The 18410-nt window shown below is 43.3% G+C and overlaps 1 protein-coding gene across 3 annotated transcripts; it reads left to right on the top strand.

The window, feature by feature from the left end:
* Positions 1-11360: 11360 nt before the first annotated feature.
* On the top strand, positions 11361-12693 carry LOC105538443 (protein FAM127C). 3 transcript variants are annotated; one of them, XM_011978319.1, is made up of 2 exons: positions 11467-11698; positions 12234-12693. In XM_011978319.1, the coding sequence occupies exons 1-2, from the start codon at positions 11507-11509 to the stop codon at positions 12315-12317; spliced, it is 276 nt and encodes a 91-aa protein (XP_011833709.1). In that variant the 5' UTR covers positions 11467-11506; the 3' UTR covers positions 12318-12693. The 3 variants fall into 3 exon arrangements, with proteins under 3 accessions (XP_011833701.1, XP_011833709.1, XP_011833692.1); XM_011978302.1 differs by having other exon boundaries at positions 12103-12693; XM_011978311.1 differs by having other exon boundaries at positions 11361-12693.
* Positions 12694-18410: the final 5717 nt, after the last annotated feature.

Below are 18410 nucleotides of genomic sequence, written 5' to 3'. Positions count from 1 at the left end.
TTTAGGTCTTATTGCTGCCTTATGTAAATTCGTCCTAATGTCAGAGACAGATTGAGTAATAAAATACATGCCCAGGAGAGCTCACCTTTCCGGAGAGTCAGGGTCTGCATTAGCATATTTCCTGAGGGCCTCCACTAAGTGGCCTTGAAATAGAGTGGCATTTTCATATTTTCCTTGAGTTACTTCTCTAACCTTGTCATAACTAACTGGTTTAACCACATACTTTTCATACCTTCTATTAAACAAGTTAGCATGTGATTTCTGTGTTTGAGATCTTGGGAACCCCTCTGGGAATCCCATTGAGGGTGCAAATAAGGAGCTGCATCTCTCCCCACATTATAAATGGCATGGCCTTGGATATTATTGGCCACTCCATCTGAAAATTCATGTGTAATACTTAGAATCCTTTGTTTCTCCTCTATGGTACAGCAAGTGGATAATAATATGCGCAAGTTATGCCAAGTTATTTCAGAGGACATGGTAAATGTATCAAATTCTTTTATAAACTTCCATGGATCCTCCAAAAACCAGCCAAATTTCTCCTTGCACAAAGCCAAATTCGATATAGTAAATGGCACATATACTCTGATTGTTCCCCCATCTCCATCAGCTACCTCCCACAATGGACACAGGTTCATTTTTAGGGGCCGATACGGGGTCCCACTCCTGGTGGTACTGGTTGGGCTTACTTTCTCAGGCAACAGGGGTATATGACAGGGCTAGCTGGATAAGGGGGAGGGGTGCCTGACGACTTTGGGGTGGATTCCTGTGCTGGAGAACTGGCAGAATTCCCCTCAGAACTGCAGGACTGAGGAGGCTCCAAGGGGGGCATGGACCTTCCAGTGGGAGCAGTTAGGAGGGGGTCACCTATGATACCTGGCACAGCTTCTTGGTGCCTGGAAGTAACATGAGTCCGATGCATTCTATAGCTATCCCTTAGGTCAGGATTCTGGTAGAGGGCATATAAAAGCCTGCACATAAGGAACGTCTCCCCATTTTCCTTCTTTTTTACAGAATAAGTCTAATTGTAAAATAGTATTATATTTTAACATAAAGAACCATTTTTAGACCAAATTTCCTGGTCTCCCAATTTGTATTGGACCCAAATGATGTTGCAATAAAAAATGAGTTCCTTTTCTCTTTAAAATTTCTAATTTGAATGTGCACCAATTGCCTACAAGACACCCTACTGTTGAGTCTTCCAGGATGCTCACCATTGTTCCCATTGTCCAGTAAGAATCTGTACAGGAGGTTTCCAAGTTTGCCTAAGTTTAGTGAGAGCCTTACTTTCCCTTTCAAATTCTCGCGTCCTGCAGAAAAGGTGTTAGTATAGGTAGCAAAGCATTACAAAAGTGGATCATGAGATATGAGTGAGCAGTAGAATGATGGGTCTGAATTCCAAAGAGAGTGAAGAAAGTGTTTCAGTTTGGGCAAAGATGGATTAAAAAAAGATAGAAAGTGATTGTGGAAGGGAGGAAGAGTACGGGCAAACAGTGTGGCTCAAAGGGAGACCTCAGAGACCTTCAGCTACTGGATAATCCAGCCAGCAGTAGAGACACCAAAGAAAGTGTTAAGGCAGCCACTTGTCCACTGCTGTGGGTACTCATCTGTTAGGTCAGGGGTCTGGGAACACCTGGTCTCTTCAACCAAGGGTCCAAGATGCACTTGAGCAAGGTAATTTATTGGACAGAAAGGAAGACAGAACACAGGGAGAGGCCCACAACTGGCTGTTATGGAAAATGATAATTTTCAACTTCAGTGCAGAAAAAAACAAGACTGTATTAGTCCATTCTCACACTGCTATAAAGAACCACCTGAGACTGGGTAATTTATAAAGAAAAGTGGTTTAATTGACTCGCAGTTCCTTAGGCTGTACAGGAAGGATGACTGGGGGGCCTCAGGAAGCTTATAATCGTGGCACAAGGTGAAAGGGAAGCAAGCATGTCTTAACATGGCAGAGTATGAGACAGAGAGAGAGAAAGGGGGAAGTGCCACACACTTTCAAACAACCAGATCTCATGAGAACTCACTCACTATCACGAGAACAGCAAGGGGGGAAATCTGCCTCCATGATCCAATCACCTCCTCCAACGTCCCTCCCCCGACATTAGAAATTACAATTCAGCATAAGATTCGGATGGGGACACAGACCAAAACCTTATCAAAGACCAAGGTTCTCCAAGGGGAAGGGGCTATAACTCACAATCCTAGAGGGAATGCCAATGTCAAAAACCCCAGAGCATCCGGGGGTAGACAACAACCCAATGCAAACAAACCCAATGCACCCAAGTAATAGCCATTGAGGATCCCCTCACCAAATGCCCCAAATAAAATAGCATTAGAGGAGAAAGGATCAAGAGAAGGGTGACAAGAATGTAGGTGGTCAGGCATGCTTCTCTCCCGGGCACCCAAATGATGGGGGACTTTGAATTGACCACCTAAACAGAGGCCTTATTTCTTGGTTTATCTGATATTGAAGGAGGGGCAGCGAGGACACTCACCCATCCTCACGTGCCTAAATGGTGCTGACCAGTCTCCAATGTGGGACCTGGGTGAAGTTCTTCCCAGGTTCCACCAGCTTGGGCAGGTTTGGCTGTTACGGAGGTCCAGCTGACACACCAATGACCTGCCAGCCAAGACAGTTGGTCCCACACAAGATGGCAGCACTGCGCAGCCACTGGCCCATCCACACAGCTCTGCTGCCTCCACCTGTCAGGAAAGATGACGGCTCTGAAAAGAGCCTTAGACTAGTGTTACAGCTCTTCAGCATTAGCAGCTCTTTAGCATTATAACCTCTGTGTTACAGTTCTTGCAGCTTCAATCACAGATTGTCTCGCTGTCTCTTGCCATTTGCCATCTCGTCACCTCTCACTGGCTTGCCACCTCGCTGCCATCTCTCTCCAGTCGCTGCCTCTCTGCATCTTGCTGTCTAGCTACCTCTGCAATTGCCACCATCTTCCCTAGCCCCACATCAGGCACCAGATGATGCAAGGCAGGTTATTGGCTTCACTCAGGAAAGATTTCAAGAGCAAATCAGCAATGGAAGAAAGCAGCTTTATTGAAGTGACAGCCTTGTGAAGCAGGGCAAGCCCATAGGCTGTGCACCAAGAGTGGCAGTGTATGGGCTGTTGGCTAGCTTTATACTCACTTTTAATTACATGCAAATTAAGGGCAGGTTATTCAGAAATCTCTAAAAACTGAGGGGTAACCTTTGGTGTTGCCATGGAAAGAGATGGTAACTTCCAGGTGTTGTCATGGCATTTCTAAACTATCATGGCACTGGTGGGAGTGTCTTATGTTGATGGGCAGTGAGAGCAACTAGAGATTGCTTACAGCATCACTTGCTGGCTCTGGCCAGTTTCCTGTCTGGTCTGGGACAGTTGTCCCCAACCTTTTTGGCACCAGGGACTGGTTTCCTGGAAGACAATTTTTCCAAGGATGGGAGTTGGGGGAGGATGGTTTCAGGATGAAACTGTTCCACCTCAGATCATCAGGCATTAGTTAGATTCTCATAAGGAGCACACAACCTAGATCCCTCACATGCACAATTCACAACAGGATTCACACTCTTATGAGAATCTAATGTCACCACTGATCTGACAGGAGGCAGAGCTCAGGTGGTAACGCTTGCTCACCTGCCACTCACCTCCTGCTGTGCGGCTTGGTTTCTAATAGATTGGTAGCAGTCCATGGCCCAGGGCTTGGGGACCCCGGTCTAGGAAATAAGTCCTGCCAACCTCCTACCTCACAATTGTATCATGAATTATGTTGATAGATTTTTTAAATGCTAAACCAAACTTGCTCTCATGGAATAAACCCAACTTGATTGTCTTATATGTAGCTGGAATTGGCTTGGTAATATTTTGCTTAGGATGTTTGCATTTATATTCCTAAGTAAGATACTTTCATAATTTATATTTATCATACTCTCCCTGTCACATTTTGCATTTAAAGTCTTGCTGACCCTAACAATGAGTTGGGAGGTATTCTCTGCTTTTTATCCTCTTTGTGTTTGAGTGATGCTTGTTTCATCCCTAAATGATTTTTTTAACTTATTAATTTATTATTATTGTATCCATCCCCTCAAGTACTTATACTCTGAGTTAAAAACAATCCAATTACAATCTTTAAGTTATTTAAAAATATATCATTAAGTTACTATTTACTATAGTCACCCTGCTGTGCTATCAAATACTAGGTCTTATTAATTATTTCTGGGGTTTCTTGTGTTTTTTTTTTTTTAAACTCATTAACAATCCTCACCTCTTCCATACCTTCCCACTACCATTCTCAACCTCTGGTAACCACCCTGCTACTTTCTATGTCCATGAGTTCAACTGTTTTGATTTTTAGATCCCATAAACAAGTGAGAACATAAGATGTTTGTCTTTCTGTGCTTGGCTTATTTTACTTAACATAATGATTCCCAGTTCCACCCATGTTGTTGCAGATCACTGAATCTCATTTTTTTTTATGGCTGAATAATACTCCATTGTGTATATGTACCTTTTTCTTTTTTTTGATATGGAGTCTCACTGGTGTCGCCCAGGCTGGAGTGCAGTGGCGCAATCTCGGTTCACTGCAACCTCCACCTCCCAGGTTCAAGGGATTCTCATGCCTCAGCCTCCGGAGTAGCTGGGATTATAGGCGTGAGCCACCACGCCCAGTTATTTTTGTATTTTTAGTAGAGAAGGGATTTCACCATGTTGGCCAGGTTGGTCTCGAACTCCTGACCTCAGGTGATCCACCCGTCTCGGCCTCCCGAAGTGCTAGGATTACAGGCATGAGCCACTGTGCCCGGTCTGATATGTTTAAAGAACAAACAATGCCAAAAAACTTCTACCCATTTAACGAATCCAATCCTGCTTATCTGAAGGGGTGGCCTACCCCTCCACACCTGTGGGTATATCTCGTCAGGTGGGACGAGAGACTGAGAAAAGAAATAAGACACAGAGACAAAGTATAGAGAAACAACAGTGGGCCCAGGAGACCGGCACTCAGCATACCAAGGACCTGCACCGGCACTGGTCTCTGAGTTCCCTCAGTTTTTATTATTATTTTCACTGTCTCAACAAGAGGAATGCGGTAGGAGAGCAGGGTGATAACAGGGAGAACGTCAGCAGGAAAACATATGAGCAAAGGAATCTGTGTCACAATTAAGTTCAAGGGGAGGTACTATGCCTGGATGTGCACGTAGGCCAGATTTATGTTTCTCTCCACCCAAACATCTCAGTGGAGTTCAAGAATAACAAAGCAGCATTGCTGCCAACATGTCTCGCCTCCCACCACAGGGCGGTTTTTCTCCTATCTCAGAATTGAACAAATGTTCAATCGGGTTTTATACCGAGACATTCAGTTCCCAGGGGCAGGCAGGAGACAGTGGCCTTCCTCTATCTCAACTGCAAGAGGCTTTCCTCTTTTACTAATCCTCCTCAGCACAGACCCTTCACAGGTGTCGGGCTGGGGGATGGTCAGGACTTTCTCATCCCAGGAGGTCATATTTCAGACTATCACATGGGGAGAAACCTTGGACAATACACGGCTTTCCAGGGCAGAGTTCCCTGCGGCTTTCCACAGTGCATTGTGCCCCTGGTTTACCGAGACTAGACAATGGCGATGACTTTTACCAAGCATACTGCCTGTAAACATTGTGTTAACAAGGCACATCCTGCACAGCCCTAGATCCCTTAAACCTTAATTTCATACAACACATGTTTTTGTGAGCTCAAGGTTGTGGCAAAGAGGTTAGGGCAAAGTGGTTGGGGCAAAGTGGTTAGGGCAAAGTTACAGATTAACAGCATCTCAGGGCAAAGCAATTGTTCAGGGTACAGGTCAAAATGGAGTTTCTTATGTCTTCCCTTTCTACATAGACACAGTAACAGTCTGATCTCTCCTTTCCTTACATGCCTCAGCCTCCTGAGTGGCTTGGATTACAGGCGTGAGCCACCACACCCAGTTATTTTTGTATTTTTAGTAGAGAAGGGATTTCACCATATTGGCCAGGTTGGTCTCGGATGCCTGACCTCAGGTGATTCACCCGTCTCGGCCTCCCGAAGTGCTAGGATTACAGGCATGAGCCACGGAGCCCGGCCTGATATGTTTAAAGAACAAACAATGCCGGAAAACTTCTATCCATTTAACGAATTTAATTCTGCTTATCAAAATAATAAAGTTCCATTCTTTTCCAAACTTGCTAATAGTTATCATGAATGGTAGCTGAGTTTTATCAAATGCTTTTTTTTTCTAGATTTTAAGAAATCATTATATGAATGATTCCCCCATTTTCTAATTAAAATTGTGGATTATATTGATTTTTTTATTCTATAGTCCTGGAATAAACCAAACTTGTTTATGAAATATTATGATTTTTACATATTGCAAGATTCAATATGTTGTTTCAGATTGTAACATCTGTGTTTATAAGTGAGATCAGCCTGTGATTTTCCTGACTCATAATGTCCATGGCAGGTTCTCATGCCAAGTTTTGCCAGCCTTATGAAATCAGTTCTATAGCGTTCTCTTCGGTTCTATTCTCTGGGACAGGCATGGAAGTTTTGCATACATTCCTTTTACCAAACTTAAGCACAAAGACCCAGGAGGATTCACAGAGGACTAGAAATGTGCTACCTGACTGGGTAGCCACTTCATAACATCAGATGCTTGGTGCTGCTACACACAGCGAATTTTAACTTTGGCATAGTTTTAATCATCTTATACCATTTTGGACTCTGCTTTTTACGTTAATTATTTTGCTAATTTCTTTAGTTTTCATAATTATTTTAATGACTGCATATATATTGTATTAATAAATACTAATGTGTAGGGGATTCCTTCATTGGATATTTAGGGTTTTTTTTTTTTTTTATTTTGAGGATTATAGATTTTCTTGCTATGGATATCTCTATGCCTCAATAATATTTTCTTCTGTTAATTATTTTCTTTTCAATTCTCAAGTGTTGGATTAATGAATGTCTTGGTCAGCTCGGACTGCCATAACAGATTAGGTGGCTTAAATCAGGGGCCCACAATCCCCGGGCTGCACACTGGTACCAGTCCGTGGCCTGTTGGGAACCAGGCTGCACAGAAAGAGCCAGCATTAATGCCTGAGCTCTGCCTCCTGTCAGATCAGTGGGAAGCATTAGATTCTCACAGTGAACTGTGAAAGTTCCCCTGTCCCCCTCTCAGGGGAGGCAATGGGGGTGTGGCTCGCTTCTTCAGTGTCCCACTGCTCAAACCTCTAGGGGAGCATACAGACGGGCAGGCTGTGGGGGTCCAACCCCACGGCAGCATCTAGGGGTGAATGTTTACAGCTCCTGAAGCCCCAGTGGGCATGTGTTACAGGGTACTCTTTTAATTTAGCCATCCATAGGTGGCTTCTGTTAGCTCAATTAGACCCCCTTCCTTATCACAAGGACAGAAGGATTTTTGTATCCCTGGGTTTCTTGTATTGGTGTACTGGAAGAAATGGATCACATATGGGCTTGGAGAATGAGTGCAAGGTTTTATTGAGTAGCTCTCAGCAGATTGGGGAGCCCGATAGGAGATGGTTTTCCCCTGGAGGCAGGCCACTCCATGGCCCAACTCTTCTCCAACCACTCCAGTCAAATTCCACGTCATTCCACCAGTCCATGGCCTGCTAGCCTGCCAGTGCCTGTTGATGTGCTCTTCCACCAGCGTGCTCTCAACAACCAGCCGCATGTGTCTTCTTTTGCCAATGTGTTCCTCACAACGTCCAGCCACTTGTGTCTGCCCACTAGGTCTTGGGTTTTTATAGGCCCAGGATGGGGGCGTGGCGGGCCAGGGTGGTCTTAGAAAATGCAACATTTGGGCGTGAAAGCAGGAGTGCCTGTCCTTACCTAGGTCCATGGGGGTGGAGCCCTGGCCAGGGACCCACCTTTCTCTACCCAGCACTTCCCTTCACCGCTCCCGTATCATTTAAAGGGACCACACTCTTCCCTTCCCAGCACTCCTGTATCAATAGGAGCGGGAACCCTATTGTGAACTGCACATGTGAAGGATCTATGTTACATGCTTTTTATGAGAATCTAATGCCTGATGATCTGAGGTGGAACAGTTTCTTCCTGAAATTCCCCACCCCACCCCCATCCATGGAAAAATTGTCTTCCATGAAATCAATCCCTGGTGCCAAAAAGGTTAGGGACTACTATCTTAAACAACATAAATATATATATATATATTTTTCACAGTTCTGGAGGCTGGAAGTCTGAGATGCTAGCATGGTCAGGTTCTTATGAAGGCTCTCCTTCTGGCTTGCATATGACCCTCTTCTCATTGTGTCCTCACATGCTGGAGACATAGAGCAAGCTCTCTGGTGTTTATTCTTATAAGGACATTAATCCCATCATGAGGGCCTACCTCACACCATCATCTTACCCTTATTACCTCTTAAAGGGCCTATCACCAAATGCCATCACATTGGATGTTAGGGCTTCAACATACTAATTTTGGGGGACACAATTTAGTCCATAGCAGTGAGTCAAAGTGACTCTTACATATTGCTATTCTGATTTTTAAATGGTGTTTCAATTCACAAGACCATCATCAGAGTGTGGAAATTCTAGCCTCACTTCAGCCTTCCCAAGCAATGAATTTTAACAACCAACTTTACTGTACAAAGGAAAAAACATAATCTCTTTCCACAGCTAACTCTATAGTAATTACTCTAAAATCTCTTCAGATTAAGCTGCTGTCAAGAAGAGATGGCCAAAGCCCCTTTCTACCTTCAGTATGTCATTACAAATTTTGAAGAGGCAAAATAGTTTTGTTGTTGGTGCAGACAGGGTAAACTGAGGAAAAAAAACAACCAAAAATCTCACTAGATTCCAACAACAGAATTTTGGTTTTTGCTCATACAGCATGCCCACTGTGGGTCATGTAAGATTCTACTCCACATCATCTCCACTCCAGGGTCCAAGCTGACAGAGAAGCCTGTTTGCGATATTAGCAGTCACCAGGAATGAAGGAAAAAAGACACAGTGACCCATCTGATATATTTTAAAGCTTCGACCCTGAAGTGACACATAACATTTCTGCCCATGTATCATTGTCAAAGCAAGTCACATGGCCATGCAATGCATTCAACATGCATTCAACAGGACAAGTATGTGGACAGGGAGTGCTACCTAGCAAGGAACACTGCAGGGTAGCAATCAGACTATTCAGCAAACAATAATACAATCTACCACAGTTTTTTTTTTTTTAATCTTAGTATATTATACAAGAGTAACATTATCAGAGACAACGTTCAAAATGGCCTATTTAAATTTAGCAGAGGCACGACTGCAGTGGTGAGGCCATGAATCCACCCAGAATACCCCTGACTACATATCTGGCTGGATGCATGTACTCTTATATGCAATGCTATATATAATGTGTCCTTCAGGAAGGGGAACATCACACACCGGGACCTGTCGTGGGGTGGGGGGAGGGGGGAGAGATAGCATTAGGAGATATACCTAATGTAAATGAGGAGTTAATGGGTGCAGCACACCAACATGGCACATGTATACATATGTAACAAACCTGCACATTGTGCACATGTACCCTAGAACTTAAAGTATAATTTTTAAAAATTAAAAATAAATAAATAAATATAATGTGTCCTTAAGGAGTCAGTGCTGATATGGGACCAGCCAAGCAGAAGAAATAAGTGTTGCCTGAATTACAGTGGGGTATACTGGTTTACCGCCACAGTTGTAATGTATTTATATTGTATCAACTAAGCATTAATGGAACAACACTTTTCAGAACAGCTTTCTCTGAATACTACTGCCTTAATCAGGCCTGCCAGATATTTTGCATGTGAAAGGTTATGGTGTCACCCGGCACTGTTGCAATTCACACAGCTGAAGGCAAATTTGTTGTGTCACCTTGTTGGTATGGGCCAATAGCTGGATCTGTAGTTCATTTACCCCTGCTGGGTCTCCTTCAGCTTCTCCAACTCCTGGGGCAGTTATGTGAAGTTCCTGGTATAAATCTACAACTCCTTCATCTCCTCACATAAAGAAAATTAACATCTTTATGATGTTGAGTCATCCCATCCCAGATCTAGGGATAGCCTTTCATTTTTTGAGTATTCTTTTGTTTTCCTCCTCAGCAATAAAAAAACGTTTTATGTGGCAATTTATAATTTTTAATGTTTATTTCTAAATCCCTACTTATTTTGAATTACTTTTCAAATTGCGTCTTTAACCAAATTTTACACATATATATATGTGTGTGTATATATCTATGTGTGTATATATATGTATGTATGTATATATATATGTTGTTTTTTTTTTGAGACGGAGTCTCACTCTGTCGCCCAGGCTGGACTGCAGTGGTGCGATCTCCACTCACTGCAAGCTCCGCCTCCCGGGTTCTCGCCATTCTCCCGCCTCCGCCTCATGAGTAGCTGGGACTACGACAGGCGCCCACCAGCACGCCGGCTAATTTTTTGTATTTTTAGTAGAGACGGGGTTTCACAGTGTTAGCCAGGATGGTCTCGATCTCCTGACCTCGTGATCCGCCAACTCGGCCTCCCAAAGCCAAATTATATATTTTAATAGGTTATTTTCTGTATATGTGAAATCTAGTGATGAATTACTATTAATTTTGTACTCAGCCACACAACTAAATTAGGATACAAAGTGTAATGCTTAATTTTCCCTCTCCCTTTCCAATTCGTGAAACTTTGTTATTTCTTTCCTTTATTCTTATGTATTAATACGTATAATGTCGTTTGGAAAGCATCCAACCATTCTCAGTTTCCTCTTTCAACTTCTCTTTTGATAATCAACTGATTGTCCTTTTGGTGTCTTAATATAGCAAATTAAGAGATTTCTTAATATTTAACTCACCTTTCATTAACTGCTCATGGCACATTACACTTTGAATATGCCGCTCTGGATTATATTTGCTAATATTTGGGATTTTCCCATTAATGTTGCAAAGCAACCACATCTGCGGCCAGGGAGCAAATAATCTGGCTGAGACATATACGGAGAAGCAAAAAAAATGTGTTCACAGAACTCTACTCAAGTGGCGTCCAGAGCCCAGGGTTCTGAATGCAATGTCCAAGGACTAACGAGTGAGGGGTCAGGAGGGGTGCGGCAGGAGGCCGCATCAAAATCCAGCAACAGGGATCTTCTGCTCTCCAGAGGCAACAGGCTCAGCCTCCCCGCACACCGACTGCTGTCCTGAGAGCCCCACTGGCGCGCCTCGCATAATCTCCGCCCCACTCCTCTGAGGCTACACCGCCTCCTCGACAGTATTATGCCCAACCCCGACCTCCCGGCATTGGCCTTCTGCGGCCCGTGACGCACCGGCACACTAGTGACCACAAGGCTTTGTGGGCGGAGCTCGCGCAAGCGCCTGGGCCCTCCCCATGGCTCCGCCCACGGCCCGCCCTGGCCGGGGGCCCCCTCCCTCGACATGCACTTCCGGCGACGCCTTCTAGCTGACCCCCAAGCAGCCCAGCGAAACTCAGCGGAGCGCGCGCAGCGCGATGGACGGTCGGGTGCAACTGATGAAGGCCCTCCTGGCCCGGCCCCTCCGGCCCGCGGCGCGTCGCTGGAGGAATCCGATTCCCTTTCCCGAGACGTTTGACGGCGATACCGACCGGCTCCCGGAGTTCATCGTGCAGACGGGCTCCTACATGTTCGTGGACGAGAACACGTTCTCCAACGACGCCCTGAAGGTGACGTTCCTCATCACCCGCCTCACGGGGCCCGCCCTGCAGTGGGTGATCCCCTACATCAAGAAGGAGAGCCCCCTACTCAGTGATTACCGGGGCTTCCTGGCCGAGATGAAGCGGGTCTTTGGATGGGAGGAGGACGAGGACTTCTAGGCCGGGAGACCCTTGGGCCTAGGGGCAGGTGCTCTGGGGAGGGTCCGCTGTGCCAGTGGCCACCGCCAGGGTCTCCACAGGCGCCCTCCCTCCGCGCTTCTCTCCCTCTCGAGTGTCCCCTGCGCTCCTGTCCCCTCCCGCTCCTGTCCCCTCCCGCGTAGTGCTTGCCTTTGTTCCAGGAATAGCGTTCCAGGCTCCTGCTGCCGCCCCTGGGCCTCACTCTGGAGCGGGCTGCCTCCACTCTCTCGTGCCAGCCCAGCCCCTCCCATGCACATTTGGACGCCGTCCTGCGCTCCAGCTGCACAAAGCTGGGCTCCTGTTACACACTGGACAGCCCACACACAGCCGTGGCTGTCAACCCCCCTCCACTCCTCCAGACTGCCAGCCGAGTACATCATTCTGCCCACAAACCTACGCTACCACTGCCATCGCCGTCCACCGCATCTCATCAACAGACTGCCGCTCCTAGTGATCTGGACTCACCTCAGAGGCATCTGAGCTGGACACAGCCCCTGGACAGTGATCCAGACAGCTGGCCGCCCCCCAAGGAGCCTGTCACCTTCAGCAAGACCCATTTCCTCCCCATCCCCAGAGACCTCTTGTGTTCCTGCCACATAGCTGCCAGGGCCTAGGTGTGCCTGGCAACCAAATGGAATCTCTCATTTTCTCCTGTGGACCAGTTAGTTTTGCCTAGAATCCTGTTTTCTTCTGAATTTGCAGCTGTCTCTCTGATGTGTGCCTTTTGTTCAACACAGTAAGCCCTGCTCCCTGCCCTGCTCTAATACACTACCTGTACAAGGTCTTTTCCTTATTTTTAATAAATGTCAGACACTATTAAATAGAAATGGAGTCTCAATGAATATGGCACCTTTCCCTCCCTGGTTCTGTAAATAGGGTCCCTATCTTGTTCAAACGCTATGTGCCCTGCCATGCTATGACTGAAGTTGACTCTTGCATTGTAAAAACAAAAGATTGAGTCCTGTGGAGTGTCCTAGGGATGGAGATCTTACAGGCAACCATCTAATGCCAAATGATGACCCTTCTAAACCAGGCAGTTTCATGCCACTTTTGAGGTAGACATTGATCTGATTTGGCCAAGGCAATGTGAAAAACTGTGGAAAAACTTTTGTAAAAGGTTTCCTTATTTTCAAAAAATGGCTACAAAACACAAATCTCAAATTGCTCCATACCATAAATCCCATACATTTGTTTGTGAACACCTGTCAAAGTTTTATTTAACCAGAGATTCATTAATGAAACATCAGAATTGCAGAGGTGTTCTATGAAAGCATTTATATTTATAAAACCTTGAATATGGAGGTAATGAGGAAAGGGATGCAGAGCTGTGATTATTAATTTAGGTACATACCTGGTTGATGACCTGCGAGACGATACAATTATAACTTTCTCTAATGAGCAGAATAAAAGTTAATACTCATTACTGTTTCTCTGTAGGCTAATCTCTTAAATCTATAGCGCTACAAACAGCCTCTGTTCCATCAACTATTTGATGTTCAAATTTGTTGGTGAAATTTATTCCAGTAGAATCCAATAGCACAGCACTCTGGTATTAAAAGATCACGCATCCAACTCTGTCCCTTATTTCCAATTTGTGTGAATTTCCAGAACATGTAAAGAGGTGGGAATAGGCTGAGCTTAGTGTGTAGCTAGATTTGCTTGATGTGTGGGTGGAAAATGAAAACAGACTGTGATTGTACCACAAAAAGGACTGGTCCTTATACTTTTCTGTCCTCTACCTTGGGGAGATGAGACTCTTTGTCTTTCAACTTTAACTTAAATTGGTGATTAATCACCCTTAGCCTTTCATTGTCTCTCTGCAATTCAATAGCCTCCAGTAACAACCATATATGATCGCATAATCTTTATAATTACGACTTCCTCTGAACCTTTCAAATTCTTGAGATACTGCACCTGTCAGTAAATTTCCTTCCATTGATATCCTATCTCAGTTCACCACGGGTGGAAGTTTTGACAGTTGCACCACTACCACATAGCAGGTTATCAGTACTTCCTTTACCAACAGTGATGTAGTTCCCATTACTAGCCACCTGGCAGGTAATCAAGCTCCAAAATCCAATTTTATAATCTGCCTCATGACCACCACTAACACCAAATATTAAACTTTAAGCTCCCTCAGAAACAGACTCTCATGAACAACACTTGTAATGGAGTGATAGAAGTAGGATCCAGCAGAGGGACAATTTATGAAGAAACATACTTTTACAACAGATGCCTCACCTGCTCCCACAGGGATATCTAAAGTTGGCACAGCCATTCAGAAATGTTCTAAATGGAGGCTGGACACAGTGGCTCACACCTGTAATCCCAGCACTTTGGGAGGCCGGGGCAGGAGGATTGCTTGAGGCTGGGAGTTGGAGACCAGCCTGGGCAACACAGTGAGACCCTGTCTCTACAAAAAAATTTAAAAATTAGCCAGGTGTGTTAGTGCACACCTGTAGTCCCAGCTACTCAGGAGGCTGAGGTGGGAGGATCGCTTGAGCCCGGGAATTGGAGACTGCAGTGAGCTATGATCACGTCACTGCACTCTATCCTAGGCGACAGAGAAGACCTTATCTAAAAAAAAGAAAAGAAAAGAAAAGAAAAAAAAATTGTCTGAATTGAGGAGAGGCCACATTGACTAGTTTTTCGATGTGGTGTTACCTGGAGGAGGTGGTGTACTCTTTTTTTTTTTTTAATTCACCATTTAAAAGGAATAAGATAGACCTATGCTAGCTACTTTGGAGAGATTTTTGCAAGGTTTTGTTCAGTAAGAAACACAATATGCAGAAAATTGCATAATGTGGCCCATTTTTTTGTTAAACAGATGTTAACCCCAAAGGCCTACATATGAATACACACACACAGTCACACACATATACAATAAGCTAAGTATGAAGAAAAATATAGACATATATACACTAGCGTGTTAGCGCAGGCCACAAGACGTGAGGAAAGGTTGATGCCAGAGATGGAGTAGGGCCTTAGAGAGGGGGATGCACACAACAAAATGAAAGAAAAAAAGGCTGCTCTAAAACGCAGGGAGATTAAATGTATGGCATTGAAAACTGAAAAATCTATAAAAATTTGTGAGGAGTATATAGTATCAGTCAGGGTCCCAAAAAGAAACAGAAGGTATATACAAATGGGGTGATTGAGGAGAATTAAAAGAACAAACTATATACAGATGTATGGGTAGGTTTCAGATAAATTATGATAGATTGGATAACTGTTCCACAAATATTCACTCCTCACTTTCCCACACCCCTATGGTGGATGTAATTCCCTGCTCCACTGGCTCTAAGCTTGGCCGTCATTTGTTATTGTCAATGGAATATGAGCAGACATGACGTAAATAGAGGATTTAAATATGCTTGAGTGGTTTTGCTTGTTTTCTTGCCTCCGGTTGTTGCTGATCCCTCAGCTTGGGCCATACAGTGATTCACATGGAACAGATCTAAACACAATCTGAATCCCAGAGCCAAGCCCACCCTAACTGTATCCTGGAGAAGAACAGCCCCAGATGGCCCATAGCACATGAGCAAAGAGAACAAATGATTGTTAATTAATTTGGAGGAGACTTCTTCTACAGCATTATTGTAGCAATAGCTGACTAATACTGAAACCAACAATCGATTTTGAATTATCCTGGGGCTAGCAACCGTAGTGAGCTGTTGCCTCCCACCAAGGCATAAAAGAGTAAGGGCTGGGAGGGGTTACTGGAACACAGAGAGCTCTAGCTATAGAAGAGAATCCCTGGAAAGGACCTGTGGCCTTTGATAGAGGAACTCAGCCACAGCCACCTCTTAATCTGTTAGAGATGGAGCTCTCCCATTGACCAAACTCAACCAGAAGCCAGAGAGCAAGGGAACAGTTTATGCAGTCCATAAAGGTCAGCCTCTGGGAACAGAGCTGTCCCTGTTCCAGGATACAGGAGAGTGGAAAGTGAATCTGGAAGAGCAAATGGAAGGTATCCAAGAGATATGTGAACAATCAATTCTGAGTGAGAAACATTTGAAAAGATGCATAATTGCAATAGTAATCAGAGAGATTTTAGATAGAACAAAAACAGGTATCATTTCAAAAGCATTACATTGCCAAAAGTAGACCGGGTGCGGTAGCTCATGCCTGTAATCCTAGCACTTTCGGAGGCCAAGGCGGGTGGATCACCTAAGATCAGGAGTTCAAGACCAGCCTGGCCAACATGGTGAAACCCCATCTCTACTAAAAATACAAAAATTAGCCAGGCATGCTGGCGTGTGACTGTAATCCCAGCTACTCAGGAGGCTGAGACAGGAGAATCGCTTGAACCCAGGAGGCGGAGGTTGCAGTGAGCCGAGATCACGGCACTGCACTTCAGCCTGGGCGACAGAGCGAGACTCCATCTCAAAAAAAAAAAAAAAAAAAAGAGTAAAAATGACCATATTAAGTGTTGAGGGGATATGGAGAAATGAGAATTCTTATATACTGCTTATAACAGTGTAGAATAGTACAACAAAATTGGAGATGAATGTGGCAGCACCTTGTAAAGTTTAAGACAAACATACCCTACAACGAAGCAATTCCAACAAGGATGTTGACTATAGCATTTTTTTAAATGTATATATGATTAGTACCTCTGCTAAGCTGCATAGTACCTTTATCTAAATTAATAAAAGGTACCTCCTCTTGGGGAAAGCAGCCTCATGAATGCAGAGTTTGTTAAGCTGTTAGTAATTTTGTGCTTCAAAAAAAAAGCAAACTGTATTAAGTGTGTACGCAGCCCCACTGGTTGACGTGGCGGACTAGGTAGGGGCTAGATTGTAGCCTCAGTCACTCATTTGGTAAGAGGCACTTCTGAAGTGAGCAACCTACAGATCATAAGCAGCAGCCCTGTTTACAGGAGCCAAAATTTGAAGCAACATAAGTGTCACCAGTAGGAGTTGGTGTTAATATAAAATTATTAATATTGTCAAGCAGAAAGTTGCCATACAGCAATTCTACTCCTAGGTATATATCCAAGAGAACTGAAAATATATGTCCTCACAAAAGCTTGTACATTATTCATAATAACCAAAAATGAGAAACAACCCAAAAACTCCGGAAACTGATGAATAGATAAAATATAGTATATCCATACAATGGAATATTATTCAACCTTAAAAAGGAATGAATGCTACATACATGCTACAACATGGATGTACCTTGAAAACATAATGCTAAATAAAAGAAACCAGTCACAAAATACCACATATTGTATGACTCCATTTATATGAAACTTCCAGAATACACGAATATATAGATGTGGAAAACCATTTAGAGGTTGCCTGGGGTTTAAGGAAGAAGAAAACAGGGAGACATAGGGTATTTTCTTGGGGTGATGGAAATGTTGCAAAATTAGATAATGGTAATGGTTGGACAACTCTGCAAATATACTAAAAACCACTGACTTGTATATTTTAAAAGGGTACATATTAGAGTAAGTGAATCGTATCTCAATAAATCTGTTATTAAAAATTAATTGTATTTCTATTTAATAACAACAAAGTAGGGGAAATAAAATTTAACAAAATAATACCATTTATGATAGTGTTATAAAGTATCAAATATCTAGAAATAAATCTATAAAATAGCTGCAATACCTCAACACTAGTAACTACAAAACATTACTGAGATGAATTAAACAACTAAATAAATGGAAGGATATAAGATGTTACTGAATTGGAAAATTCAAAATTGTTACGGTATATATTCTCCCTAAATTTATTTTTAGATTCAATGCAACCCCAATAAAAATCAAGCAGATTTTAGAAGAAAACAAGTAGAGTATATCTTCATGATATTGGGTTAGACAAAGATTTCTTCCACAAGAGACATTGGTAAATGACTCTAACATTTATATGGAAAGGCAAAGGATCTAGAATAGCCAAGGTAATATTTAAGAAGTACAAGTTAGATGACTTACATTGCCAGATATTAAGACTTACTATAAAGGAACATAAATTAAGGTGTATAGTATTGGTACAAGGATAGACAGAAAAATGCAATACAATAAACAGTCCAGAAAGAAATTCACACATATATGGTGACCTAATTTATAACAAAGGCACAATTGCAATTCACTGGGGGGAAAGAATAGTCTTTGCAATAAGTGCTATTGGATCAATTAGATACCTATATTGAAAAATGAACATTGGTCCCTACCTCTCAGCATACATAAAAATTAATTCAGTATGGATCATAGACTTAAATTTGAAAGCTAAAACATGATATTAGAGGAACATATAGGAGACTATCATATTAAGTTTGGCAGAGATGTATTAAACAGGACACAAAAAAACACTAATAATGTTTGCCCTCCCAGATAAAATGTTTATTAAGACACTCAGCATACAATTAACCCTGCTTCCTGACAGTATCCAATCCAGAGCAAAGCTTCACTTCCTTAAATTCTCTTGAAAATCACCTAACATACGCCCAAACACTTCAAACATTTTCTAACACCTTTTTGCTGAGATTCCCAACAATTCGCCACGGTATGTTCTCCTTCATTGCAATGAATAAT

Source organism: Mandrillus leucophaeus, unplaced genomic scaffold (genome assembly GCF_000951045.1).
Source record: "Mandrillus leucophaeus isolate KB7577 unplaced genomic scaffold, Mleu.le_1.0 Scaffold1032, whole genome shotgun sequence".
Classification (NCBI taxonomy): domain Eukaryota; kingdom Metazoa; phylum Chordata; class Mammalia; order Primates; family Cercopithecidae; genus Mandrillus; species Mandrillus leucophaeus.
The sequence above is the reverse complement of the archived record's forward strand: the minus strand, read 5'-3'. Positions and strand labels throughout refer to the sequence as shown.